This window comes from Oikopleura dioica, chromosome PAR (assembly GCF_907165135.1).
Source record: "Oikopleura dioica chromosome PAR, OKI2018_I68_1.0, whole genome shotgun sequence".
In the NCBI taxonomy this organism is placed as follows: Eukaryota; Metazoa; Chordata; class Appendicularia; order Copelata; family Oikopleuridae; genus Oikopleura; species Oikopleura dioica.
In genome coordinates this window covers 8,044,393-8,072,205 of record NC_137293.1, presented here as the reverse complement: position 1 = coordinate 8,072,205, position 27,813 = coordinate 8,044,393, and the positions used below count along the sequence as shown (strand labels likewise).

General features: G+C 43.0%; 5 protein-coding genes across 6 annotated transcripts in view; 1 reads left to right on the top strand and 4 right to left on the bottom strand.

Moving 5' to 3' along the window:
- LOC145705846 (pre-mRNA-processing-splicing factor 8-like) overlaps positions 1 to 19,523 on the top strand; it is a 64,587-nt gene extending 45,064 nt beyond the window's left edge. Inside the window, 12 exon segments of the mRNA XM_081783343.1 lie at positions 11,700 to 11,847; positions 11,962 to 12,053; positions 12,100 to 12,349; positions 12,395 to 12,555; positions 12,682 to 12,903; positions 12,906 to 17,886; positions 17,932 to 18,271; positions 18,312 to 18,563; positions 18,607 to 18,777; positions 18,817 to 19,005; positions 19,049 to 19,195; positions 19,298 to 19,523. Coding sequence (XP_081639469.1) covers positions 11,750 to 11,847; positions 11,962 to 12,053; positions 12,100 to 12,349; positions 12,395 to 12,555; positions 12,682 to 12,903; positions 12,906 to 17,886; positions 17,932 to 18,271; positions 18,312 to 18,563; positions 18,607 to 18,777; positions 18,817 to 19,005; positions 19,049 to 19,195; positions 19,298 to 19,390 — 6,996 coding nt within the window. The 5' untranslated portion in view covers positions 11,700 to 11,749 and the 3' untranslated portion in view covers positions 19,391 to 19,523.
- On the bottom strand, positions 173 to 2,903 carry LOC145705709 (uncharacterized). Its single transcript, XM_081783190.1, has 10 exons — positions 2,672 to 2,903; positions 2,437 to 2,627; positions 2,194 to 2,376; positions 1,922 to 2,100; positions 1,682 to 1,879; positions 1,532 to 1,638; positions 1,358 to 1,488; positions 1,238 to 1,318; positions 1,100 to 1,189; positions 173 to 1,057 (listed from the first exon to the last, which is right to left on the bottom strand). Exons 1-10 carry the CDS (start codon positions 2,863 to 2,865, stop codon positions 1,026 to 1,028), a joined length of 1,386 nt encoding a protein of 461 aa, XP_081639316.1. The 5' UTR covers positions 2,866 to 2,903; the 3' UTR covers positions 173 to 1,025.
- LOC145705710 (uncharacterized) lies at positions 2,905 to 4,573 on the bottom strand. 2 transcript variants are annotated; one of them, XM_081783191.1, is made up of 5 exons: positions 3,871 to 4,573; positions 3,631 to 3,828; positions 3,478 to 3,584; positions 3,138 to 3,439; positions 2,905 to 3,097 (listed from the first exon to the last, which is right to left on the bottom strand). In XM_081783191.1, exons 1-5 carry the CDS (start codon positions 4,537 to 4,539, stop codon positions 3,078 to 3,080), a joined length of 1,296 nt encoding a protein of 431 aa, XP_081639317.1. In that variant the 5' UTR covers positions 4,540 to 4,573; the 3' UTR covers positions 2,905 to 3,077. The 2 variants fall into 2 exon arrangements, with proteins under 2 accessions (XP_081639317.1, XP_081639318.1); XM_081783192.1 differs by having other exon boundaries at positions 3,190 to 3,439.
- Positions 4,580 to 10,262, bottom strand: LOC145701622 (protein timeless homolog). The gene is made up of 10 exons (XM_081778834.1): positions 10,113 to 10,262; positions 9,348 to 9,976; positions 8,989 to 9,307; positions 8,601 to 8,947; positions 8,390 to 8,526; positions 8,041 to 8,342; positions 7,345 to 7,554; positions 6,443 to 6,588; positions 6,064 to 6,346; positions 4,580 to 5,953 (listed from the first exon to the last, which is right to left on the bottom strand). Exons 1-10 carry the CDS (start codon positions 10,246 to 10,248, stop codon positions 4,650 to 4,652), a joined length of 3,813 nt encoding a protein of 1,270 aa, XP_081634960.1. The 5' UTR covers positions 10,249 to 10,262; the 3' UTR covers positions 4,580 to 4,649.
- LOC145704921 (uncharacterized) lies at positions 10,297 to 10,892 on the bottom strand. Its single transcript, XM_081782382.1, has 3 exons — positions 10,815 to 10,892; positions 10,618 to 10,771; positions 10,297 to 10,474 (listed from the first exon to the last, which is right to left on the bottom strand). Exons 1-3 carry the CDS (start codon positions 10,881 to 10,883, stop codon positions 10,368 to 10,370), a joined length of 330 nt encoding a protein of 109 aa, XP_081638508.1. The 5' UTR covers positions 10,884 to 10,892; the 3' UTR covers positions 10,297 to 10,367.
- Positions 19,524 to 27,813: the final 8,290 nt, after the last annotated feature.

Here is a 27,813-nt window from a genome sequence, read left to right as displayed (position 1 = left end):
TTACAGTTCGCTGCCAAAATAGGCCGAGAAATTGAAACAATCGATCAAAATCTAGTTTCCTGTCTATTATCCAAGATCCGATGCGCTAATTTGGCTCAGAATGTCAAACTGCAAAGTGAAGAGACTGTAGCTTGATGTATATCGTGGATGTGTGTGTATTTTTCTTTATAACATAAAAGAATAAACAGAAGGAAATAATAGCACTTATTTCGGAAGAAGCTTTTTGATCAAGTTGTTAGGAGGCACTTGAGATGAAGAATCACTAATTCGCGTGTTTTTTTTTCTTGCTACAGAGTTCTTCCATGATTTCATTCGGGTGTACGTTCAGACATTTTTTAGTAATGATGAGTATAAAATATGTGAAATTATAAATCACCGTTTTAAGAAGATATAAGCAGATTTAGTTTATAGTTGAAATTGATCGTTGATCCGCATCATTTTCAATATTCAAATTTACTATGCCAAAAAATTGGTCAACGCGCACGAAGGAGGTTAGCGTTAATATAAATGAGCGTATGCATATCGGCCCTTGAGAGTTAAATTTCGTGATGAACTGAAATGTTGAACCTGTCAGGTCAGAAAGAAGTTCACAATTCGCTACTTTTTCATATAAAATTTCGCATGACATGAGTTATTAAAAAAGGTCTGGTAATGGCACGGTTTTGAGGGATTTTGCTATGGCTATTCGAACAGGAGAGGTAAGCCTCCTTTTGTTGTAAATTAACCGTGTTTTCGTATTTGCAAAGTAAGTCGTAAGTATGGATTTTAATAGGTTAAAAATGAGGTATGGAAATGCGATTCCGTCAAAAGTTACAGATAGGTAACTACTGGCAAACACAGGGTGGAAGTTGGGGGTTTTCGAACATGACGAGCACAGACAAGTTAAAAAATATCAAACTAAACATAAATTGGGAATCGGAACTAGGTGAGCCACAGACGCTAGAGAGTTGCTTTGAAGAAATTGCATGAAAATGAAAAAAGCCTAATCCGCTAGGAGTAAAAAACTGAAAGGGTAAAGAACTGGGTTATTTTTCTTCTTCCAGCATTTTATCGGGAACTTAAATTCGTATGAAAGTCGAAAATATTCAAAGTCATTTACCATTTTTGAACTTCGTCGGCTCTAACCACTCCCAACTCAGGAATATCAAAAAGCTGGAAATAAACAGGAAAACAGCTGGATAGGTGAACACTATTCAATAATTATTTTTCATGCTTGTACTGAACATATAATACTTACACAACATATACTGAGGAAAAGTGCCAGTTCCCCAAACTGGGCCGCAAATTTGGGCCAATCTTTCGGCGGTAACTCGTAGTCCTGAAAATATTCAACACTGAATTGACGGCAATTTCTTACCTTGAATGGTCGATTTTTGGCTCTGATCGGTAAATTCAGACATGAGCGTGGCAGAAGAAACAAACACAAAAGGAAGAAGAATGATAAACGAGGCTGTGATTCCAATAAACGAGTACGTAATCCATGTTTCCCTTAACAAATGTGAATTCATTTTTAGATTAGAAAAAACGGTACCTGAAATGCGCCATTGGCAATATCGTTCCCATTACGAGCAAAAGACAACCTTCAAGAGCAACACCAACCAACAACGTCACTCGCAAAGTTACAAACCTTCCAGCAACCTAAAGTATTGCTGAAATCAACGAAGAGAGCGATAAATTTTACCATAACAATAACATAACCAATAACGGCAGTGATTCCAATCATGGTAAAGAGTTTCAGGTTCTCCTCGTTTTCCCAGCCAAACAGCGACTTGGTAAGAAGAGTGACAATCGACTCCAAGGTTGATTGAAGAATGTAAGCAGAGAATGAACACGTCGTACAAACAGCAATTTGTTCCGTCATTAGCGGCAGTTTTTTCACCTTTACAGAACCAGGAAAATTAAAAACATTTGCCAAATCTACCTGGATAAACTTGCATGATTGATTGACCTCCACAGAGTCCACACGGGGCTCTTTCTTCTGCAGCGGCTGCTCTTCTGAGTCGAGCTTTCCATTCGTTAAGTTTAATGACTCCTGGGAAGTCACTTGGTCGCTGTCTGAGCGCACCTGCGGTTCGGCCACAGTTGCGATGAAGCTGAACACTAAAACAAGAGCATGAACATTTGTCAACTCATGTGGAAAGAAATCTATGGGAAGTCAGATGTTCAATTAAAAGCGAGGCTAATTCTGTTTACCAAGGCAAAAAGACCACAAAAGAGCAACGGCAAGACCAGCGGAATTCAGATTGTCGATCTCAAACATCCCCAAAAACACGAATTTCCACGAATTTACAAAAGCAGATCCAATCAATGTTCCGACAATAATTCCAGCCTGCCTCATTAGCAAGCAAAGCCCAATCATCATCGACCCATTGCCAGCTGAATAGATGATGAACTCACTGTCACTATGCTACAGTCCAAGTGTACGCGCATACATACATTTTTCAGTAATTAGGGCCACCCTGCCAATAATGGCTCCATCAATGCCCCAGCCAAGACCTTGAACAAGCCGACCGAGAAAAATACCAGCGATCGATCGGGAGAAGGTATAGATACACGATCCAGCGATGCTGCAGGATACCATGACCAGCAGCGGTAGTTTTATCGCCTTCAATTTGTCAGTAGCCCAGCTAAGAATACGTAACCGCAAATGTTAGATTAAAACTGAACTTACCCACAAAATGGAGAAGAAGCCAGCCCAGCGAAAGCAAAAAGCATGAAGGCGTACCCCACAGCGGCGTGGGGTGCCCCAAGTGTTAACAAGTATTCATTTTGAGTCGGTAAAATCAGTCCGTATTCTACTCCGGACATCAAGTACCATAGGTTCATGCCTATCAAGAATAGCCGTATGGAAGAGTCCTCATTCATCGAAATCGTCTTCTGAAAGTTTCGAAATATCAGAAGAGAAATGAGGCAAAATATATTGGAATTAACACAGAATTATTCAAAGTTTCGATAGCACAATGTTAGAGACTTCTCAGGATCAGGAGCGAGGCACAAATGTAATATTTTTTTAACCTGGTCGAACACTGTTTTAAGATTGTCGTAAATAGTAAGTAAGCCCATGAAGAATCGTTTGTTTATTCGTTAAGTTTTGCATCTGAAACAATTTTCATTATATACAAAGATTGACGTCTTACCTAATTGGAATTTACTTCCATCAAGCCATTTCCAGCTCATCAGGATCATTACCAAGTTCATAAGTAGCAAAATGGCGGGGAAAATAAATATAATTGCAGTATTGTGAAGCATGTTAGCAGCCCAGAGCGGCCCAAGCAGTTGTGCAAGACGCTCAAAGCTGATTCTGATCCCTTGAATCATGGATTTGTTCGATTCAGCCGAGAAATCAGCGAGGATAGACGCCGACGAAACGATCATGAAGGGGATCATCGTTATGAAAAAGATTGTCAGAAAACCCAGTGAAGGAATTAGCCAGGAATCACTGAAAATTGTTAAATAAGAAGCAGAGATTTTTCTTACCGAAAGTGTGCAAAGGGAAGTACGAAAGAAAAGCAAATAAGGCAAACTAATTGAACTGCAACGCCGATAAGGAGGGTAGATCGCGGAGCAACGAATCGTTGGACGATCTTTAAAAATTTTAATACGTTGTCCCGTCCAAAGAAAAGTACATACCACAGTGAGTCCATAGCCGATTACAGCAAGAACGCCAATACCAGCGAAAAGGATGGAGTTTTCAGAAGATGTCCAGCCGAGGTAGTATCGCGAGATTAAAGTCGCGATACTTTCAATAATCGATTGGAAGACATAGACAGCTACAGACCCAGTAAGGCAGATAACAAGCTGTTCAGAAAGAAGAGGTAGTTTTTCGACCTAGAAATAGACTTCAACAATGACTAATTAAATGTTAAATACCTGTTTGTACTTGAACTCTTTTATTTCCTTCTCTTCAAGCATGACAGAAGATTCAGAAATTTCATTTTCGTTGCCTCTTGGTTCATCTTTCAGCGATAGAATTGAAACAGCTCCGAAAACGAGGTAGATGATCATACAGACAAAACCAGCCGAGTTGAACTGATTGATCTCAAATCCGAAAATTGAGAAGACAGACCAGTTCGAAATCCAAGCGGCATTGAGGACCCCTGCGAGGATAATCCCGACTTGGCGACACAAAAGACAGATTCCGATGAATGTTCCGCTGTTTTTACCAGTAGCAAGAGATACTCGACCGATGATGGCACCGTCAACTCCCCAACCGATTCCAGAGATGAAGCGACCAGCGAGAATCATTGAAGAAGTTTGGAAGAACGTATATGCAGCGTAGCCAATGATAGAACATAAAACCGAGAAGACTAGTGAAACTTTGAGTGATTGTTGTCGATCGGTGAACCAGCCGAGGATAGGTGAAGCGATGAGACCACTGAGGGCGAACAGAGTCAGGGCAAATCCGATTGTGCTTTCAGGCGCACCGATTGACTTGATGTAGTCGTTGATCGTCGGCAAGATGAATCCGTACTCCATTCCAGTGGCTAGGTACCAGAGGCTCATGCCAACGACGAAAAACACGGGAGACTTTTCAGTCATTTTATCGGTGCATCTTAAAATTTATATCCTATTAAAGATCTAATGGAATAAAAGAGTGTCGTGTAATGGCAGTGCGGTGCTAATAAATGAACTGATAATTTTAAATTCAACTAATCAGAGTCAGAGTCCAAAATAGCCCTTCGTTTTCGAGGTCGGATATCCATCTCTTCGTCAGAATCAGAATTGAGTGACTCCTTCGCAGCTGGAAATGGTTCTTTCGGGCCATTGTCCTCTTCATCGGAAGATTCTAGAGTTGCTCTCTTCACTGGTGAACTAACTGGCGCGGGACTATCGACTTTTGGCTCTTCTTCGAGGCTCATGTTTTTGAGGTTCTTCGTTGGTGACTCTTGACTTCCTGGATTCTCGTCTTCATTTTCTGAGCCCGATGTTTCAGGGCGCTGCGCGATCTTCATACGTTTCTTTTTCGGTTTCTTTGGTTTCTCTTTCTTATCGGGCGACGGAGTGGCAGCAAGATTTTTCTTGAAGAAATTGATCTCGTCATCAGAAGATTCCAAAGCTTGTGCGACCTGAACTGGCTCGGGTTCAGGCTCTGATTCGATGTCTGATCCGTATTGCGCTTCGTCAGGCTCGTAGTCGTTCAAACAGGAGTTGTAAAAGTCCAAATCATTGAGTGAGCAACCCACTCCAATTCTCCAATACATGTGCTCATGGTCTGGCCACAAGAAGAAGCCACTTTTGAGTAGCGACTTCATATGGCTTCTTTCAAGATATTCTGCCACAGCCGGATCTTGAGGCACAAGACTGCGTTCTACCCAATCTTCGTGCGCGGATTCTTGACGATCGTTTATCTCGTCTTGAAGCTCAGAACGGAGCCATTTCAACGCATTTTCTAGCTTGTCGTTCCATCTGCACCGCCGAAGAATCACCTCAGTATCTTCTTGCGGAATGTTTTCGTACAGCAACGCCCGATTATTTGAAGACCTATTAAGATCACCTTCAGAGGACTCTTTTGCCTTTCGAGAGCTCTTTTTGCGGGCCACTTCACTTTTGTCCTTGATCAGTTCAAGTCCAAGAAGTTTATTTATTATTTCAGATCGGGTGAGGTCGAGTTTATCCTGAATTTTAGAAACTGGATCTTGCGCTTCTGCAAACTCGCGCCAAAGAATTGTGAGACTATCTGCCATATCTTCTGTCCAGAAAACAGCCGATGATCTGGGGCCGGCTTTGTTAGCGCTTTGGATGAGACCAAGTTTGACGCAGCGGAGTCGAAGTTGCTTGGAAGTCTTGGAGCTGTCTGAGAAGCTTTGTTCGATGTACTTCATGAGGTCTTCTTGTTCATCTGGAGGTAGAGTTTCGTTGATGAGTCGATTTTCTTCGGCAAGTTTTCGCAGTTCTTCGTCCATCTCTTCCGACCACATGCCAGAGCGCTTGACATAATGGTCTCCGAAGTCACCTAAACGATTGTTAAAAACTGTGAAAGATGAATATTTGAGCACTAAAGGTAAATATCGCCGATCGCGCGATACTTTCTTTTGAAGAAATTCCTAGATTTGTTTTAGATACCTTTCATGATCGGCTCCCAATCGCGCTGCGTCGTCCATAAAAGCAGCTCAATGGGCAGTTTTTCGTTATCTTGCATGACTTGAAAGAACTTCCCCAGAATGAACTTGCCGAGTGTCCAAATTTCTTTATACACAGGATTCGTCTTGAGCTCTATTTTCTCTTCATTGATTTTTTGAAAAGTGCGGAAAAGCGTTGCTTGGAAGCACATCGACGGGCGCTGGAGTTGGTAGACGACGCGATGAATGAGTTTGCAAATTGCATGGTTCACCTCGACGGTGTTCATCTACGAACAGATTTTTTGAAAGCGGGAATTTCGAGGAGTTTATTAGCGCTCAAATATGCGGCTGCGCGCCGACTGAGCAAATATCAAAAACCCTACTTTGTAATCTTTGAGGAGCATGCCAGCCTTATGTAGCACATCTGGGTGAGCGTACGCCTCAATGATGTCTTCAACATCGATGATTGCCTCCGTTACTTCTTCGTAGTCGTAGCCCGCTTCTTCGCCCATTTCTTCGCCATCACTTTTATGGGATAATTTTATTAATAAGATAAATTCGCATGTTGGAATAGGATAAGTAACCGCATATTTTGGTCAATCAGCGTATTTAGAATCACATAAAAGGAGCCGACCGTCTCTTCAAAGAGACAAAAATTAGAAAAAAAAATGCATTTCAAAATTTTCATTTTTGCTTTCTTGAGCTTGATCACTGCGTTCAATCATCCATTTGGTCTTTCCACCCACAAAATGCACTTGAAACTCCTCAACTTGATCAAAGAGAGAAGGTATGAAACTGGAAGCGTTTATCATTAAAAATGAATCTTTAGACAGAGTGTCGAGAGAATGAAAAAGATCATGTCAGAAAACAAGCACATTTTTGAAAGTAAGTTCTTTTCAGAAAATTGATATTTTTGACAGCAAACTTATTGATATCCGTCACTTGTCAACGACTGAAATTATCAATTACTTCCATGTTATATAAAAAGCCTTCGCCTAGATCTTAATGAGCAAAATGAACTTCAAAATTATATTTTTATCTCTTTTGAGTGGCTTCGAAGCACTTCTTCCTTATCAATACTTAAAACATAGGGCAGGAAGCGACTACAATTATATATAGACTATTTCAGCAAGATATTATAAATATGCTGGAGGATCATCAGTTATTTTAGTTAATCTTTTCATACTGTGAATCTTCTTTTAGAGCCAACATCCACGAAATGAAGAACATCGTCGCAAATAACGATGATCTGTTTGAAGTCTAAATAAAATAAACCCATTCCTTTGATTCTCCTGTTCTTCAGGAAACGCCTCGTCGGGCAATTTTTCTTTGCATAAAATCTCTAGCGTTTCAACTTCGTTCTCCAACTCGCCGAATTCAACCTTCTCAGGCCACAAGTGCTTCGCTGCGCGTAGCAATCGAAGCGATAACTCGGCTGAGGAAACGTCTCTCACGCGTTCTCTCCCATGCAGCGCCAGTTGAATCGCGCCAAGTGCTTAATTATCATATTTTAATTGAGAATATATGAGAATCAAACTTCATTTCTCGAAAGGCTCAAGGCAGGAAATATGTCCTTTCTCCTAGTGTTGTTTATTATTTTAGGCGGCCTGTTTTTGACTGATATGCCTGTTAGAGGGCATCTGTAAGCGCATCAAAATAGGGGAGAGCCCAGCTGCTACATCAGCTGTAAGTTTTCATATAAATACATTTTGAGACCGCATTTCATTACAGAAACGATAAAATGAAAACTTTAGCCTTGATTACGGTTAGTATGTTAGATTGAGGATAAAAGATATTCTTATAAAATGAAATCAATAGCACAAGCAAAACTTGGGGTGAACTTGAGACATTTAAAAAACTGTGACAATAAACGCATACTCGAATATAAAATCGTTCTGCAAAGCATTAACAAATCATATGATTCATATCACGAATCACAAATTGAAACTACAGCGCTAGAGTTGAAGGCTATCAAACTAACCTTTCATAGAGCCATCTTCTACTGACAGCAATCCGTATTGCATCACCTCGTCGACGTCAATATCCCCAACTCTTGCAAGATTGATATCGTCAACGATATCATTCCAAGTTCCATCTTTCTCCGCCTCGTCTGTAATCGGCTTTGGCTTCTGCGGTTTATCCTTTGCTCTCTTTGCCCGCTTTCGATTTGATCCTTTTTTCTTAGCCCGCACGACGACGTCTTTACTGCCGTCGAGGAGCTTTAATAACCAGTGCTGCGCCATGATCAGATCTCGTAAATAGTTTTTCGTCTGGAAATTTGGCCTAATCAAAAATTAAAAGCAATCGATCAAAATCCACTTGAATTTTACTTGAATTGTTTCATGAGCATTGGAATGATTTCTCTGTATTCTGGTGTATAAAGGATCTGTTCTTTGATCTGGTTTGCCGATTGCTTCATACTCTCATCTTTTGACTTGTGCATCGTCAAAATTGTCTTCATAATTTGCTAGAAATACTCGATAAGCTACCGTATTGATTCTCTGGGCCACCCAAGGACTCAGGAGGGGCTGACAGACAAACCTGAAAAGCTCGAATCGCGAAATTAAGTTTCGTTGTCCATTTATTCTGTCTCTGCTTGTCGCAGCGTATATTCTCGTCATACTTGTGCATGGAGCGCTCAATAAAAGAGAGCGCGGGGATTGAGAGCGTCTCAGAAATAAAGCCGATTTTCTGCGACAGGCTCCAGATTGGCCTGTTTATTGCGTAGTTCATGAACACCGTCATGTTGTGGAAGTAGAAGACCTCGTTGTTTTCTTCAAGGGTGTCGCCTTCGCGGAGAATTTGATGGCGCGCTGATGCCATGCAAGAATTGTAACCGTAGTCTAGGAATCTTTCGGAAGATTTTCGAATTGAAACGTCAAGAATTTCTCAATACTCATATATTTTGAAAAGACGATTGAAAAATCTTTCCTGTCACAGAATTTCTGCATAACCGCTCTCGTCTTTCGCGAGGCAGTTCTATGAACATGCAGTTCTTCTCCTTTGCACTTTCTCGTTCTCGTTTTGGTTCTGTCCTTGACTCTGTCTCTTGAAACTTCATTAACATTTTTGTAGAGCTTGTTTGTCACAATGTTCTTTCCCTGATTGTTGATGACGGCGAATGTGCCACCGAACCGCGAGTGACGCGAACTTGTCATTTGCGAGGCTAGTCGTCGGGCCATTGCTTCTTTATCTGCATCTTTTTTGAGCTCACTCATCATTGCGTCTCTTTCTGCTTTCGTATTGTCCTAATCGTTTTTAAAAAATGCAATCAAGGAAGACAATCACCTGCGCGAGAGCTTTTGGATCCTGTTCTCTGAGCATATACGCGATAATTTCCATGACAAGGGGTCTGTACTGTACGCAATCGTCATTTGAAGCGATCAAGATAAGCACAGAAGAAAGATCAGATTCTATAAGACTTCGGCAAACTTTATCGTGGACAGTATCCTCTCCAGGAGCTCGATTTTGATCATTTTCGTTCGACGGAACATGGAGAATTTGTCGGATAATATGGAGCATTCTCTCAACGCAAACAGAATCCGCTTTTGACTGATCCTCCCAAGAAGTTGAAAGAACTCGCTGGAACTCGCTCTTGAGAGCTTTCCACAAGTCGACGTCGTCGAAGAGCTCTTTGTACTTCGAAAGAGTCTCTTCCACGTTTCTGTAATTATACTGAAACTCTGCGTCTTTTGGAAAATCTTCTTTCCCGTAGTATTGTCGGAATACTTCAGCAGTGGGCATAGAAAGTAAGAACATGAGCCGAATGACTGATCGGAAGAGGTCTTCACTGTCAGAATGCTGCTTTAAAATTGGGATCAAATCGGTTTCCCAAATGTTCGAGCTGCCAATTACTTGACGCACTTCGCAGTGAGGGTCGCGCTTCATAACGAGTTTTATAATTACTCGGATACTGTCTGAAATTTAATTTTAACGACCTATGTCTATGATGACTAGACTATTTTTATACCTATCAATCTTAATAAAAATCATTTCATACTCTCTTTTTAAAATATTAGCTATAATAAGGAAGTTGGGAAAAAGAGGGCGTACTTAGGGCGTATTGGTCGAGTTTATAGCTCCCATCTGCGTCGAATCCAATGGTAGTCATCGTTGTCAGCAGGAGCTTCTTCTCGTCTTCATACTCCTCTTTTTCTTTCTGCCTGTCTCGCTCATAGTCTACGTCCATTTCGATCCCCTCCATTTCTGCGATAAAAAAATTACACACGAATCGTTAAAAAAAGAATAGATTTGAAACAGGTAGAAAAATAAAACAAGTGTTTTGTACATTGAGCAAAGAAGAATGATTCACCAGGGCTTGTTGATCGGCTTCGGACGGAGAGAAATGACCCCGGTGGTGTAGTAATAGGCGACGTAGGATGATAGAAGTGCGGTCGGAGCAAATATGATATAAACTAAAAATTTATTTGAACTCATGAGTATCATCTGAGAAAGGGGGAAATCTAAAAACTTGAGTCAAAGACCGACGATTTATTAATTTCTTACTTTTTCTTACATAGAGAACTTTATGGGTACTATCTTGAATTTAAATAATTACCTATTTGCAAAATAGAATTGATACTGGTCTCCTCTTCTTCAACTGTTCTTGAGATCGGATTCGCGCTTTCCTCTGGCAGTACAGCAAGCAAAATCGTAGTGGCTACGGCGACCATGAGAAGAAATATCGCGTAGACCATCTTTTCTGCTCTGCTCTGAAAAGAAACGCTAGAGTCAGAATCACGCCATTTTTCTTACGAAGAAGAGAAACCCAACGAGCGCGAGGCTCCAAGCAACGATGAGGATCCAAACTCCAGGGCCAATCATTCTAGGAAGATTACTTGTAATCTTTAGTCGAGTTACTGTAGTTCGAAAAGCCACGTGCAAAGTGTGACTGAAAGATTAACACAGTATTACATGGGAAAAGTGTAATGTCAGAGGAAATGTACCATCAATTTCTAAAAAGAGAGAACTTTAAAACGCTTTTATCCATGGTTTTCTTTATTCCACCATAATTATGCATAATTCATAATGTATAAATTCTATTTCTGCTAAATAATAATTAATTTTACCGATTAAAATAAATATTTATTACTAATTAATATTAAAATCTAAAAGATTTAGGTATTTGATACTGAAAAATTAATATTTCGATCTATCAATCTGGGTAAGATTCTATGGCAAAATTAATGAGATCTGGCCAGAGGCGTGTTTTCAGTAGATTGGATGTCTTCCTTGGGCGCGAATCTCTTCATTTTCGCGTCGATTCGTGAGAATTGCACAACGCGCGCCCAAGAGCGTCCCGCTCGATTGGCCTCTCATTTGGCCGGCTCGCGATTTTGATTGGCCACCGCCTCGATCCTTCAATTCTCAGACAACACTAGCGTAACTTTCCTTTTTCCTTATCTCCCACTGCATTCCTCCCGATACCGAAATTTACGTGAAATTTGATTGAGACACGATTAAGAGACATTTTGATGAATCTTTAGAGATTTTCCGAAGAGCGAAATTCTAGAGATATAACCGTATGAAAATTATGTAATCGAAAGTAACTTCTTATCCAACTTCATGAGCTGCGAAATCAGATTTGCCTTTCTGAAAAATTCTCTGAGAGAGAAAGTACTGCTAAATGCGGAATTCTAGAGTCAGTCGGCAGAAATCGGGCATCGGAAAACCGGAGTCGCCAATCGAAAATGGCGTCGACCTTTGAGGGTCAACACGTCCTCACTCCAGAGGACGAGGAGAAGCTCAATGAGAAGGCACGAAGATGGCATCAGATGCAGTCCAAACGGTTAGTTACAGGATCGAATCGAATTCCAGAAACTTCGATGCGCGTATTGATTTTCAATATTTTGCCGCAGGCTTTTTTGTGGAAGTTTTTACAATCGCCTTATTTTGTCTTTAGTTATGCTGAAAAGCGTAAATTTGGATTCGTCGATGCTCAAAAAGAGGACATGCCTCCAGAGCATGTTCGTAAAATCATCAAAGATCATGGAGGTAAACCCTTTCCCAAGTTTTCAAGCGGTTCAAGTTCTTTTTTTAGACATGACCTCGCGAAAATACCGTCACGATAAGCGAGTCTACCTTGGTGCTTTGAAATACATGCCTCATGCGTTGATGAAGCTCTTGGAGAACATGCCTATGCCTTGGGAGCAGATCCGAGACGTGGATGTCATTTATCACATCACCGGAGCGATTACTTTCTGTAACGAAATTCCATACGTTATCGAACCGATTTACATCGCTCAGTGGGGAACAATGTGGATCATGATGCGAAGAGAAAAGCGTGATCGGTAAGACTAGCGCTCCTCTTCCTTGATTTCAACTAATTTCTTCAGTCGTCATTTCAAGCGAATGCGTTTCCCACCCTTTGACGACGAAGAACCGCCACTCGATTACGGAGACAACGTTCTGGACGTAGAGCCTCTTGAGGCTATCCAAATGGAACTCGACCCAGAAGAAGATGCCGCCATTTACGACTGGTTCTACGACCACAAAGGAACAGTTTCATACAGTCAAAGTTATTTTTATTTCATTTCCACCGCAATGCTTCTCAACAGTTTTTGAGCAGCACTAATTTTAGGATCGAAGCAATGCCACTTCGTTTTCTGAAACTATACAATAGCCCTCATCGAGTCTAAATCACGCGTAAACGGACCCAGCTACAAACGTTGGTTCTTGCATCTTGATGAGCAATCGGCTCTTTACCGACTTGGCAATCAGCTTCTCACTGATTTGGTCGACGACAATTATTTCTATCTCTTTGATTTGAAGTCTTTCTTCACTTCTAAAGCGCTCAACCAGGCTATCCCCGGTGGCCCAAAGTTCGAACCTTTGGTCAAGGAGAACCCCTCCAAGATGAGGACTGGAACGAGTTCAACGATATCAACAAGATCATCATCCGACAGCCGATCCGAACCGAGTATCGCATCGCCTTCCCATATCTCTACAACTCGCTCCCTCACCACGTCCATCTCACATGGTACCACAACCCAAGTGTTTTGTACATCAAGGCGGAAGATCCTGACCTTCCAGCTTTCTATTTCGACCCGTTGATCAACCCGATCACTTCTCGAGCTCAGAAAAACTTCAAGATTGAAGAAGAGGAGATCACAACAGACGAAGACTTCCTCGATGACTTCGAACTGCCAGAAGGAGTCGCTCCTATTCTCGAAGAGACGCAGCTATACACGGACAACACCGCCAACGGTATCGGTCTTCTTTGGGCTCCTCGACCTTACTGCCTCCGCTCGGATCGAACAAAGCGAGCAGAGGATGTTCCACTCGTCAAAGGCTGGTACAAAGAACATTGCCCAGCTGGAATGCCTGTCAAGGTGCGAGTCTCCTATCAGAAGCTCTTGAAATACTACGTCCTCAACGCGCTCAAGCGACGACCACCAAAGCCACAGAGAAAACGATACTTGTTCCGATCGTTCAAAGCAACGAAGTTCTTCCAAGCTACGCAGCTCGATTGGGTTGAGGCTGCTCTTCAAGTCTGTCGCCAGGGTTATAACATGCTGAACTTGTTGATTCATCGTAAAAACTTGAATTATCTCCATCTCGATTACAACTTCAACCTGAAGCCTGTGAAAACCTTGACAACCAAAGAGCGAAAGAAATCTCGATTCGGTAACGCCTTCCATCTTTGCCGAGAAGTTTTGCGAATGATGAAGATCGTCACTGACTCCCACGTCCAGTATCGACTCGGAAACCTCGACGCCTTCCAGCTTGCTGATGGCCTACATTACATCTTCTGCCATCTTGGTCAACTTACCGGTATGTACCGATACAAGTACAAATTGATGAAGCAGATTCGAATGTGCAAGGATCTCAAGCACGTCATTTACTACCGATTCAACACCGGTCCAGTCGGTAAGGGCCCTGGTTGCGGTATTTGGGGACCTGCCTGGCGAACTTGGGTGTTTTTCATGCGAGGTGTGACCCCACTTCTTGAGCGATGGCTTGGAAACTTGCTCGCGCGTCAGTTCGAAGGTCGACATACCAAGGGTGTTGCCAAGACCGTCACCAAACAGCGAGTCGAGTCTCACTTCGATCTCGAACTTCGAGCCTCCGTCATGCACGATATTCTCGATATGATGCCAGAAGGAATCAAACAAACAAAAGCTCGAACCATTCTTCAGCATTTGTCAGAAGCCTGGCGATGCTGGAAATCGAATGTTCCATGGAAGGTGCCGGGATTGCCAACTCCAGTTGAAAACATGATCCTTCGATACGTCAAGTCAAAGGCTGATTGGTGGACAAATACTGCGCATTACAACCGAGAGCGTATCCGACGAGGTGCTACTGTGGACAAAACTGTTTGCAAGAAAAATCTTGGTCGACTTACTCGTCTCCACTTGAAAGCCGAGCAGGAGCGTCAGCACAATTACCTGAAGGACGGTCCTTACATCACCCCAGAAGAATCCGTGGCCATTTACACCACTACTGTTCACTGGCTTGAGTCCCGACGATTCGCGCCAATTCCCTTCCCACCACTCAACTACAAGCACGATACGAAGCTGCTCATCCTTGCTCTTGAACGATTGAAGGAGGCATATTCGGTCAAAAATCGTCTCAATCAGTCTCAGAGAGAAGAACTCGGTCTGATTGAACAGGCGTACGACAATCCTCACGAAGCTCTTTCGCGTATCAAACGTCACCTGCTCACTTCTCGAGTTTTCAAAGAAGTCGGAATCGAGTTTATGGATTTGTACACCCATGTCATCCCAGTCAACGACGTCGAGCCATTGGAAAAGATCACGGACGCATATCTCGATCAGTACCTTTGGTACGAAGCTGATAAGCGACGACTTTTCCCGTCTTGGATTAAACCTGCTGATACTGAACCGCCACCACTGCTTGTCTACAAATGGTGCCAAGGTATCAACAACCTCCAGGAAGTTTGGGAAACTGGTGAGGGCGAGTGCAACGTTCTCATTCAAACCAAGTTCGACAAGATGTACGAGAAGATCGATATGCTCTTGTTGAATCGACTTCTTCGATTGATTGTTGATCACAACATCGCTGACTACATCACCTCCAAGAATAACGTCAAGCTGACTTACAAGGATATGAACCACACCAACCACTACGGTATTCTCCGTGGTCTCCAGTTCTCTTCCTTCGTCGTTCAGTACTACGGACTCGTGCTTGATCTCCTCGTTCTTGGTCTCAACCGAGCTAGTGAGATGGCTGGTCCTCCAAGCATGCCAAACGATTTCCTCTGTTTCCAAGATATGGCCACAGAATCTGCTCATCCTATCCGTCTCTACTCACGCTACGTGGATCAGCTTCATATCTTCTTCCGCTTCACAGCTGATGAGGCCCGTGATCTCATTCAACGATATCTCACCGAGCATCCCGATCCCAACAACGAAAACATTGTTGGTTATAACAATAAGAAGTGCTGGCCTCGAGACGCTCGAATGCGTTTGATGAAACACGACGTCAATCTTGGGCGCGCTGTTTTCTGGGACATCAAGAACCGTCTGCCTAGATCTGTTACTACTGTCCAGTGGAATGATACCTTTGCCTCGGTCTACTCGAAGGACAACCCTAACTTGTTGTTCAACATGTGTGGATTCGAGTGCCGAATTTTGCCTAAATGCCGAACCACTTACGAAGAGTTCGTCCACAAAGATGGCGTCTGGAACTTGCAGAACGAAGTCACCAAGGAGCGAACTGCTCAATGTTTCTTGAGAGTCGACGATGAACACATCACCAAGTTCCACAATCGATGCAGAATGGTCCTCATGTCTTCTGGTCAGACCACCTTCACCAAAATTATCAACAAGTGGAACACTGCTCTCATCGGTTTGATGACCTATTTCCGAGAAGCTGTCGTCAATACCCAAGAACTTCTTGATCTTTTGGTCAAATGCGAGTCAAAAGTCCAAACTCGAGTCAAGATCGGTCTCAACTCAAAGATGCCTTCGCGATTCCCTCCGGTCGTCTTTTACACACCGAAGGAGTTGGGTGGTCTCGGTATGTTGTCGATGGGTCACGTTTTGATTCCACAGTCCGATTTGCGATGGTCAATGCAGACTGACATCGGTATCAGCCATTTCCGATCTGGTTTGTCGCATGAAGAAGATCAGCTCATTCCCAACTTGTATCGATACATCATTCCTTGGGAATCAGAGTTCATTGATTCACAGCGAGTCTGGGCCGAGTACGCACTCAAACGACAAGAAGCGAACGCTCAGAATAGACGACTTACTCTTGAGGATCTTGAAGACTCCTGGGATCGAGGTATTCCTCGAATCAACACACTTTTCCAGAAAGATCGTCACACACTCGCTTACGATAAAGGATGGCGAATTCGAACTGACTTCAAGCAGTACCAGCTGCTCAAGCTGAATCCATTCTGGTGGACTCATCAGCGTCACGATGGTAAACTCTGGAACTTGAACAACTACCGAACTGATATGATCCAGGCTCTTGGTGGTGTTGAAGGTATTCTTGAGCACACACTCTTCCGAGGAACATATTTCCCAACTTGGGAGGGTCTTTTCTGGGAGAAGGCTTCTGGTTTCGAAGAGTCCATGAAGTACAAGAAGCTTACCAACGCCCAGAGATCCGGTTTGAATCAGATTCCCAATCGTCGATTCACTCTTTGGTGGTCACCAACCATTAACCGAGCGAACGTCTACGTTGGTTTCCAGGTCCAGCTCGATCTTACCGGTATCTTTATGCACGGTAAAATTCCCACGCTCAAGATCTCCCTTATCCAGATCTTCCGAGCTCATTTGTGGCAGAAGATCCACGAATCTGTCGTCATGGATATGTGCCAGGTTTACGATCAGGAAATGGATGCCCTTGAGATCGAAACTGTCCAGAAAGAAACCATCCATCCGAGAAAATCGTACAAGATGAACTCATCTTGTGCCGATATTCTCCTTTTCGCCGCTTACAAATGGAACGTTTCTCGACCATCTCTTCTGGCTGACACTGACGACCTGATGGACAACACCACTACGCAAAAGTACTGGGTTGATGTTCAGCTCCGTTGGGGTGACTACGATTCTCACGATGTCGAGCGTTACGCGCGAGCAAAATTCTTGGACTACACTACCGACAACATGTCCATCTATCCTTCACCAACTGGTCTTCTCATTGCCATCGATCTTGCATACAACCACCACTCTGCCTATGGCCATTGGTTCCCTGGTTGTAAACCCCTTGTCCAGCAAGCTATGGCCAAGATCATGAAAGCCAACCCAGCTATGTATGTCCTGCGTGAACGAATCCGAAAGGGTCTTCAGCTTTACTCATCCGAGCCTACCGAGCCATATCTTTCCTCCCAAAACTATGGTGAACTATTCTCCAACCAGATCATCTGGTTCGTCGATGATACCAACGTCTACCGAGTCACCATCCACAAGACCTTTGAAGGTAACTTGACAACGAAACCTATCAATGGCGCGATCTTCATTTTCAACCCCCGAACTGGACAGCTCTTCCTCAAGATTATCCACACATCCGTATGGGCCGGACAGAAACGTCTTGGTCAGTTGGCCAAGTGGAAGACCGCTGAAGAAGTCGCAGCGCTTATCAGATCTCTTCCAGTGGAAGAACAGCCTAAGCAAATCATTGTCACTCGAAAGGGTATGTTGGATCCCCTCGAAGTCCATCTTCTCGACTTCCCGAATATTGTCATCAAGGGATCAGAACTCCAGCTGCCCTTCCAGGCTTGCTTGAAGGTCGAAAAACTCGGTGATTTGATTCTCAAGGCGACCGAACCGCAGATGTGCTTGTACAACCTGTACGACGATTGGCTCAAGGAAATCTCCTCCTTCACCGCCTTCTCTCGTTTGGTCCTCATTCTTCGGTAAACCCAGAAAAATGTTAAAATAACTAACATCTAAAATTCTAGTGCCTTGCACGTCAATAACGACCGAACCAAGGTCCTCCTCAAGCCCGAAAAGACCACCCTTACCGAGCCACATCACATTTGGCCGAGCTTAGACGCCGACCAGTGGGTCAAGGTCGAAGTTACCCTCAAGGACATGATTCTGGCCGATTACGGAAAGAAGAACAACGTCAATGTTGCTTCATTGACTCAGTCCGAGATTCGAGACATCATTCTTGGTATGGAGATCTCTGCTCCATCACAGCAGCGTCAGCAGATCCAAGAGATTGAGCAGCAGGCTCAAGATCAGTCGCAACTTACGGCGACTCAGACAAAGACGGTCAACAAGCATGGAGATGAAATGGTAAACTTTTCTCTAAAAGCAAAGTCCTCAACAATTTTAGATTACAACAACGACATCCAACTACGAAAGACAAACGTTCTCGTCGAAAACCGAATGGCGGGTTCGCGCTATTTCTGCGACGAACTTGCACTTGCGAACGAATCACATTTATGTATCGTCGGATGATATCAAGGAGACAGGGTACACATATATTCTGCCGAAGAACGTCCTCAAAAAATTCATTTGCATTTCTGATTTGAGATCGCAGATCGCCGGCTATATGTTTGGTATTTCGCCTCCTGACAATCCACAGGTCTGAAATGAAATTTTCCTTGTTGATTTCAACGTTTTATTAGGTGAAAGAAATCCGATGCATTGTGTTAGTGCCACAGTGGGGAACTCACGCCCAAGTTCACCTTCCATCTCAACTGCCAAAACACGAGTTCTTAGAAGAGATGGAACCTCTTGGCTGGCTTCACACGCAGCCAAACGAGTCTCCCCAATTGTCCGCTCAGGATATCACAACGGTAAGCTTTATTTTTGTTTCAGACGATAACTTTGTTCAGCATGCTAAAATTATGGCTGACAATCCAGAATGGGACGGCGAAAAGACGATTGTAATCACGTGCTCATTCACACCGGGAAGTTGCTCGCTGACTGCGTACAAGCTCACTCCTGGTGGTTACGAATGGGGCCGGCAGAACAATGATAAGGGTTCGAATCCTAAAGGATATCTCCCGTCCCACTATGAAAAGGTAGTGTTTCCGTTTCTAGAATCTCCCTTCAACTTTTCCTTAGGTCCAAATGTTGTTGTCGGACAAGTTCCTCGGCTTTTTCATGGTCCCTTCGCAGGGATCGTGGAATTATAACTTTATCGGCGCTCGTCACGATGTGAATATGAAGTACGAGCTGCAGCTAGCCAACCCGAAAGAATTCTATCATGAGGTAAACGCGTGGGAGCCGATAAAATCCATCTGATAAGGGTTCTTACTTCTTCATTTCATTTTTTCGATCTGTGCGTCACAGAGAATTATACGCGCTTTTCAGATTCACAGGCCGCAGCATTTCCTCAACTTCACATCATTCGAAGACGGTGGCGACGGCCCAGCTGGTGCCGACATTGAGGACATGTACCAATAAGAATGTGTTTCGTCTTGTTCAATCTTCGCTCCTAAATCGTATTTTGCTGTTTCACCCTCTGGAAACCTAGACCAATTTCCTTTCTTTCTAGCGATTATTCTACTGCCCTAATGTCTAATTCCGACAGCAAACATTGTCTAAATATCTTTTCTCTTCAGAGAAATCATGATCGCCCGACGATTGGCCGTTCCCGCTATGCGACAGCTCTCCGGCGGCGTAAGTCCTTTATCTCTAGAATGGCTCGAGTAACGGTATTTTTGTAGGCCCGAGCTGGTCTCCTTCGAACTCCCCAGGTTACCCCTCGAGTTGCACGAGAACTCCCCAGATCAACCTCTGCAACGCTGTTCTCGCCTGCTGGCTCATCCTCGCCTCCTTCCCATGGGAGATGTAAAGCGGACGAAGTTCTCCACCTTTCCCTCTGAAGAATTTTACTCCTATTTAATCGACTCTGTCCAAAGCAGATCATTCAGATCAACGTTCATAACTGTAGTGCTTTTATATATGCAATAACAAATGTTGGAGACTAACGCGTTTTGTTGTGGGGGTAGTTGAAACAACTACGGAGCGTTTATTGTACTGACAGAGCAGTCAGTAGGAGCAGAACAGTATTTTACCCTTTTTGGGCTTTCGTGGATTTGCGTGAATGGTGAATGAGTGTATGAGTGTACAGAAAAGGATGAGGCGCTATTTATAGACAGTAGGTGGTAGCCGTATTCAGAACAATGGGTACCAACCGTGTCGGTGGTAGCCAATGAGGTAGCGGTAGGTAGTAGCCACAAAGGGAGGTAGTCGTAAAATTTTGTAGTGGGCTAGGGCGGTAATCGTTTTATGGGCCATGCTGGGCCAGCGCTGGAGGTGAGCGGTTTTGAAATGCGCGCGCTAATGGTTTTATGACCATTGAGCGCGCTCGATTTGAACTTGCTGCAAAAGTCATATTCGCAGCATAGTAATAACCACTACAAATTCTCCCCTTCTTAGAATTTATGACTTTTGCACCTGTATTTATCCATTGCGGATCAAATCAATCGTGTCATCCACTGACGCTCCAAGGACTGTATTGCTGGATGGAGACTGATCGTACGGCGTGCTGCTGCTGAATAGAGAGTCTAGGTCGGCTGAATTGGTCGAGTATAAAGGCGGGTTGCTTTCTTGTTTCTTGAGCCAGTCGTTCAAATCGAAATCGAATGGGTTATCTAGGGTTGCTTGTAATATCGGCTGGTCTGGTGGTATCTGGGTGGCACTTGTTGTTGGTGTTTCTTCTGTTGACAGTTCAGTTGAAATCCTCTCGGCATTCTTTGGTGATAAGGAAGCAGTTGTAATTGTTGATGGATCAGAGGGCGGGTCAGCGTTGGTCATCGTTGATTGCGCGTTGCTCAGGACTGAGTGTAAATCATGGGTTGAGCTTTGCGACGGGTGTAAGTTTTCCGACAACTGGGCTAACTCTTTCAGAAACTGATCCAGTGAGGAAATTGCTTCAGTTGCTTCGGTTTCGAATGTCCGGAAGGTGCGAAGGTCATTGAATACTCGTCGTCGTGCGTTGAACTGTTGTTTGAACTTTGTAAGTACCATTGGTCCATACTTTTGTGGTATTTCAAGACACAGCAGAACCTCATTGATCGCAGCAGTTTTCGCCAGCCAAGTAAGCAGTGGTTCTCCGGCAACAACTTCTTTCCAGAAGTCGAAAACATGTTGATAGTCGCCTTCAGTGAAGTAGATTCTTTCTTCGTTTGACCTATCGTAGAAGACTTGTTTGCTTCGTTGGATCAGGTTTGTCACATCGTACAGTCTTTTCCATTTCGCAGAGTCCAGGATCGAAACGTCCACTTGGAGATTGAATAGGTAAGGGAGGCAGTATCGGTTAAACATCTGTTTATTGCTGCCATCGTAGAAGTGATAGAAGTCATATCGCATTGTGTCGCCCATGGTTGGCATTCTGAAAAAACTTCGGCAGATTTTGTGAATTAGCTTTATCATGGAATAACGCCTCAGGAAATAAGTAGTAATACGGTGGCAATTTGTTGGCCGCGCAGTCTTAATTTTGTGATCTTTGCGCCTCATGGCAATTTGGTTGCCGCGCAGTCTTACTTTTGTGATCTTTGCGCCTCGTGGCGATTTGTTTGCCGCGCTATCTTACTTTTGTAGATTGTTTTCATCGTTTCTTCTCCACGCGAGCAGAATCGGATGTTTTGATGCTTCTTCTGTAAGCATTTGGATTCCAGTCATCAATTCTTCTCCACACGAGAAGACTCGTTTGATGTTTTGATGCTTCTTCTGTGAGCATTTGAATCGCAGTCATCAATTCTTCTCCACACGAGAAGACTCGTTTGATGTTTTGATGCTTTGTCTGTGAGCATTTGAATCGCAGTCACCAATTCTTCTCCACACGAGAAGACTCGTTTGGTGATAATTTTTGGTGCTTCTTTTGTAAGCATTTGAGTCTCTTTCATCAGTTCTTCTCCACACGAGCAGAATCGGATGTTACTCGGGTTTCGTGTACTAAGCTGCATGCGAAGCGGGCAATTTTCGCTTCTACTGTAGTCGTGTAACGTGCTTCTGAAGGTAAATCTGAACCCGTTTGGCGCCATTGGGAGCAGACTCCAGCAGTTGTAGAGGTCAACGCGTCCAGTAGCCATCAAATGTGCTGTGCGGGCTGTGGCAGGGTTTGATATCGCAGGTTCCTTCTGCTGACTAAGCTGACTTACCACGGATATTTTTCATGAGCTAATGCAGGCTCATGGCACTTGAAATTGAACGTTGCTTAAGCGGGTGGTGATGGACTTCCAGCATACAGTCGAAATTCTTATCGAAGGTCCAAGAAGATAATCGTTTTACATTCCTAGGGTACGGTGTTGGTTAACTCAGTGCATTGTTGTCCCGGCGGTAATAACTTCTCCCCCTTAGTAAACGAATTCTAGAGATCGATCAGGGATCTAGAATGAAACGGGTGCATGGACATATCAAGAGCAAGATATCTCATTCCACGCTATTTTTGAAAATAGTTTTAGTGCTTTTGAGATGGCGCTAAATTAAGATTTCCAAAAATGTAAACTTAGAGCAAGAGCAAGCTCTCTCTTCACAGTGGGCTCATGAGAGTGCAAACCAACAATGCATCTCTCCCCTTCCCCTCCTCTTTTAGGAACTTATTTTCGGGGTCGTAATCGTTTTGACCAATTTGAAGGATCATTTTTGAGGGCGCAACAGGATCATTATTTTTGTTTTTCGGATCTTTTTAGTTTCTGCATTCTTTTTTGATGCAGTTGAATTTTTATTTGGGTGTCTTCCTTGATTTCTTTTGAGACACAATTGAGTTTTTATCGGGATTGGATGATTGATCATTTTCGTCATTGATCGAGACGAATTTTGTTGAGTCGCCGATCTTATTTTTGAGAGGTCGGATCAGACTTATGTGTCGGCGGTACTCACGTTGTGTGAGTGAGCATTTAAGAATGTAAGAATCTTTAGAGATTCTTTTATGAACATAATATGGGCCGCTCCAGTTTGTACCTAATTTCCCGTCAAAAAGATTTGGTTTCCAGACTAGCACTTGGGTACCAAGTTCAAGAACTGGGCAATTATTTTTATCTTTTCGGAGGAGTTTTTGGTACCTCTGTACCTGGAACGCTTGGATCGCAGGGTGCAATTGTTTTATATAACCATTAAGAGCTTTTATAAATGGTTCTTTGGCACCATCATTTGATGTTCCAATTTTGTAAGGAACATGAAAAGGCCTACCGTAGAGAGCTTCATTACTTGAGAGCCCATCTAGTGTCGCTTTTGGTAGGTTATTGAGATAGTATTTAGCTTGCTCCCATTTTTGTGACCAATTGCGATCATTTGCATTCAAATGTTTGAGTTGAATGTGAATCTCGCGATGGATTCTTTCAACTTTCCCATTTGAACAGGATCGGTATGCAGTTGTTGTAACGTGGCGGATTTGGAATCGCTCGAAAATTTGCTTGCAAAGCGGTCCAAATTCACGCCCGTTGTCAGTTACAACAACCTCGGTGATCCCGTGTCTGAGAACAAGAGTGAGGATCGCTTGGGCGACAGTTTTGTCACTCTTGGTTCCCAATGGTAAACCGTCTAGAAACCCAGTAAGAGAGTCGCAACAAGTCAGCAGATACCTTTTATTGGATGAGTCAACTCTTCCATAGTCGACAAGGTCGAGGAAAGTTTTCTCAAAAGGAACTGACTCGAAGTTGCGTCGCTCGATCATTGATGGTTTGAGCTTTTTGATCGGTTTAAATTGAATGCAAGTGGGGCAAGAGCTTGTTACGGCTCTAAGTTTCATTTGGATATTGCTAATGAAAAATTTTTGGCACATTTGGCTTAATTGCTGCGCACCAGCATGTCCCGTTATACAGTGCAGGTACTGTATGAATTCATTTGCAAGTTGGTCTGGGATAACAAGTTTATTTTTGGAGAACAAGATTCCGTCTTTGAGCGTGAATCTTGATTTTTTGTATTTCTCCACTTTAATGAGCTTATTGTTGGTGAGGTTGCACTCTTTTTGCAATTTCCTCATTTTTGTTTTTGTTATTTTCTCGGAACCGAAAGAGAAAATAACTTCATTTTCATCATTGTTCATAAGATGGAACATACAGACGCGTTCTGGAAGGAGCTCAAAGTTCACCGAATCGTCCTCTAAGTCGGAGCTTTTTGATCTTGGAAGGCGAGAAAAGTAATCCGCACTTGCCATGATCGGGCTGTTTCCCGGCTTGTGGATGATTGTGAAATCAAACTGCTGGAGATAGCAGTGGATATTGGTGAGTTTGATATCCAAGTTGGACTGTTGTTGTTCCTTGAAAAGAAAGAGCAGGCTTTTGTGGTCTACAACACAATCGAACTCTGTATTGAGGAGGTAAAACTCGAAATATTTGATTCCCCAAGTTAACGCAAAGAGTTCCTTTACCCGCATGCTTCTTTTCAGATCAGGACCCGTGAGAGCTTTTGAAAAGTAACCAATAACCACTAGTTTTTCATTTTGATATTGGTAGAGGGTCCCGCCAACACTTCGCCCTGAGCTGTCGGTCACGAGAAGAAGCTTCGCGCCGAGTTTAAAATGGCCAAGTGTTGGTTTTTCTTTGAGCTTTTGATTCATAATTTCGAAAGCCTGCTGGTGTTTACTCGTCCAGTTGAATTCTTTCTTCAGGCTTGTGAGCTCATACAAAGGCGCAAGAATTATGGATGCGTCTTTGACATATTTTGCATTAAAAGTAACCATTCCCAAGTAGCGTTTAAGCTCTTTTCTAGATGTTGGTACAGCAATTTTCTGTATTGCTGCAATGTGCTTATCTGATGGTTGGATTCCCTGTCTCGAAATTCTGTGCCCAAGGAAATCTGTTTCGCGCATGCATAAATTGCACTTTTTCGCGCTTAGTAGAAGTCCGTGATTTTGGCACTGTTGGAAAATAAATTCGAGTGTTTTGAGGTGTTTTTCGAAAGAATTGTCAATAATAATCAAATCATCCAAATAAATGATGATCGAGGGATGGTTCATGAGTTTTGACATAATTCTTGAAAACGCACTCGGAGCTGTTGCTGTTCCATAAAGCATTCTGTTTGCTTGGTAGTGCTTGTTACCAAAGCTGAAGGCAAGTTTATGTGAGTCAGATGAGGCGCACTGTACTTGCCAGTAGCCACGGTGGTAATCAAGACTACTTATGTAACATGCATCTCCCTTTGTTAGTTTTTCACCTATTCTAGTCATTACAGTTAGCATGTGGGGAAGTGGGAACCGATCTAGCTTTAGAAGCTTGTTTAACCCACGAGCATCAAGCGAAATTCGAATTGTTTTATCGGGCTTTTTGAGAATAATGAGGGGGATGTTAAAATCGGACTGGGTCTCCTCTATGATTCCAAGATTTTTCCAGTTGTTGATTTCGGTTTCAACTTGGTCACGCAAGTGAACTGGAATTGGTCTAGGAGGTTGGTGGCTTGACAGGGATTCGTCATGCGTTGGGAGCGCGAATCTGAATCCATGTAACTTGCCAAGGTCATCTGGTGACATAGAAAATGCAAGTTTATATTTTTCGGTAAGACCCTGGAGTGAAAGTTTTTCATTTTGAGAAGCATCCCCGTAATTTCCTATTTCAGGAATGAAATTCGCCCTTTTCGCTTGTGCTTCCCGCACTGATTGAAAGTTCTCAAGCGATTTTGATTCAAGGTCAGAGTTTAGGTCAACCTCGATGATTGCTGAGACTTTCGTTGATTGTTTCGAGAAGATTGATGGGTTAATTGTTTTTACCCGACGTTTTTCAAGGGTGATAAAGTTCTCACCATCGCAAAAGAAACGCTTTTTAAGACGTCAAGTCCTAAAATTATTGGGCAAGATAGGTTCGAAACAACCAAAGGTAGGGGATCTAGGGTAAATTTACCATCATCAGAAGGAACCGTTATTTTGACGGGCGAACACATTACTCTTGGGCGCACTATTTCATCATTTGCGACCAAGAGTTCAACATCAGAACTTATTGTTTTACGAACAAAAGGGAGGGTGTCTTTAATGCAAGTTCGGGTGCAGCCGCTATCGATCAAGGCTGGATACTGAAAGTTTTCGACAATGACGTTGATGAATTTTAGGTCTGAAGAAGCGGATCTATAGTTTGGACAAAAGAAAATTTTGGCATTTTTATGGCCGTCTAGTCACTCCTGTTTTTTCACATAGTCCAAAACGTCTGCTGGAACTTTGTCAGAATGGATGTATTTGCAGTTTTCTGCAAATTTGCATCTGTTGTACTTTGTGTACGAAAAACAGTGCCCTTTCAGTTTTTCAATGTCGATTTTCGACCTTTTTGATCGTTTGCTGCCCGATTTGGAGTGTGTGCTTTGGGAAGAGTCAAGTTTTTGGTAGAGCTTGTTAACGAGTTCGCGGAAACGAGCTTTTTCATCATCTTCAGCTTGGATACTGAAGTTGATCTCCTTTTGGAATGGAGGCCTCAATTTCCGCTGCTCGCTTCGCTATGTTCTCAAGAGTGAGCTGTGACTTTTCTCGCATCAAAAGTTCTTTCATTTTCTGATACTGGCTTTCGCAAAATCTTTCTATAATTATAGAACGATCATTTTCATTGAGGTGAGTGAGGTCGTAGCCCTGTTTATAGTATGATGTGATCTTTGAGAGGGCTAGTCCGAAACTGTCACTACCTCTTTGGTAATCTTTAAATTGCTGTTTAAAGAACTCTTTATCCTTCCCAAGCATACTTGTTAATCGATCTTTAAATCTGCCCCAGTCTTGCATGTCTTCCGACTCCAGAGATTGGATTATATGAGATCCTTCGGACTCATTGAGCAACGATGTTAGTGCAACGGTTATAATTTCGCTGCTAGAAAGATTTGAACATCGTGCATAGATTTCAAGATTTTAAGCCAAGCTGGGATCGGGATCGATGCGTCATAACGTGGGGGTTTTACTTTTAGATTTGAAGAACGCGAAATTTTTGGTTCAAACTGTTGCTTTGGAATGTGTGTCGATTTCGATTCTTTCTTGAAACGCGGCACATCTTTTGATTCCGGCTTTTCAGTTTTCACCTTTTGTTTTCGTGGCTTCGGAGCTTCCTGGCCGTCTTGAATGACCGTTTCATCAGCTGAATCAGCTGACGAATCATTTGAAAGCTCTGAGCCTGAAACAGATTCAGTTTCTATTTTGAGCGATGTGATCAAAGCATCTAGATTTTCTACATTTCGGGACGCCAAAATCTTTTCTGTGTCATTTTTATGACGAGCTTGCGCGAATTTTTGGTTTTGGCAGTCCTCTTGGTACTGAGGAAAATATCTTACGAATTGGCCATCAGCACTTTTCTCAAAGACATATTTCCTATTTTTGACAAAGAAATCTTTATCCAAAGCTAGAATATTGTGGCAAATTGATTCTTTATCGCTTATGGGGATTTTGGTGGGTAAGTTTTTCCCTCGAGGTTATCGTAAATAACTAGTAGTTCCCCTTTGTTAAGGTCTTGTACGTGCTTGAAATAGAGTTCAGACATGATTTCAAATAGAATGAGTAGAAATTTGGTAAGAGCTCTTGGTTTGGTGCCTTTTTCTTAAAGGTCCGATCCTATAAGTCCTAAAAGCTTTCCTGTCGGTGGCGCTTCTTATGGAAGTCACTCCGCTCAGTGGGACTCGCTCTGGACTATTGAAAATATCTAGGGACCTTTGAACCGGGTACTAACCTTTGTTGAAGGTTTCTTTTTTCGGAGATCGTAGGCAGCAGCTCTTTTCGTATCGTTGTCGGTAAAGTAGGCTTCGGGGGTCTTCGAACTTTAAGCGATGGACTCTAGTCTTAAAGTTCCTCGCCGTTTTTCAGTCACCAAAATTTGTAGTGCTTTTATATATGCAATAACAAATGTTGGAGACTAACGCGTTTTGTTGTGGGGGTAGTTGAAACAACTACGGAGCGTTTATTGTACTGACAGAGCAGTCAGTAG

What these genes read in the sequence shown, in the direction of transcription:
- LOC145704921 (XM_081782382.1), bottom strand. Translation starts at nt 10,883, where the DNA reads ATGATTGGCCCTGGAGTTTGGATCCTCATCGTTGCTTGGAGCCTCGCG. An exon ending in TCGTTGGGTTTCTCTTCTTC is followed by an intron (nt 10,772 to 10,814) that starts GTAAGAAAAATG and finishes GTTTCTTTTCAG; the next exon opens with AGCAGAGCAGAAAAGATGGT. An exon ending in CAATTCTATTTTGCAAATAG is followed by an intron (nt 10,475 to 10,617) that starts GTAATTATTTAA and finishes ATAAATTTTTAG; the next exon opens with TTTATATCATATTTGCTCCG.
- LOC145705709 (XM_081783190.1), bottom strand. Translation starts at nt 2,865, where the DNA reads ATGAATGAGGACTCTTCCATACGGCTATTCTTGATAGGCATGAACCTA. An exon ending in AATCATGCAAGTTTATCCAG is followed by an intron (nt 1,880 to 1,921) that starts GTAGATTTGGCA and finishes GGTTCTGTAAAG; the next exon opens with GTGAAAAAACTGCCGCTAAT. An exon ending in GCCGACGAAGTTCAAAAATG is followed by an intron (nt 1,058 to 1,099) that starts GTAAATGACTTT and finishes TACGAATTTAAG; the next exon opens with TTCCCGATAAAATGCTGGAA.
- LOC145705710 (XM_081783191.1), bottom strand. Translation starts at nt 4,539, where the DNA reads ATGACTGAAAAGTCTCCCGTGTTTTTCGTCGTTGGCATGAGCCTCTGG. An exon ending in CTTCCCTTTGCACACTTTCG is followed by an intron (nt 3,440 to 3,477) that starts GTAAGAAAAATC and finishes AACAATTTTCAG; the next exon opens with TGATTCCTGGCTAATTCCTT. An exon ending in TGGAAGTAAATTCCAATTAG is followed by an intron (nt 3,098 to 3,137) that starts GTAAGACGTCAA and finishes AAATTGTTTCAG; the next exon opens with ATGCAAAACTTAACGAATAA.
- LOC145701622 (XM_081778834.1), bottom strand. Translation starts at nt 10,248, where the DNA reads ATGGACGTAGACTATGAGCGAGACAGGCAGAAAGAAAAAGAGGAGTAT. An exon ending in ACTCGACCAATACGCCCTAA is followed by an intron (nt 9,977 to 10,112) that starts GTACGCCCTCTT and finishes ATTAAATTTCAG; the next exon opens with ACAGTATCCGAGTAATTATA. An exon ending in AGAAGATGGCTCTATGAAAG is followed by an intron (nt 7,555 to 8,040) that starts GTTAGTTTGATA and finishes ATGATAATTAAG; the next exon opens with CACTTGGCGCGATTCAACTG.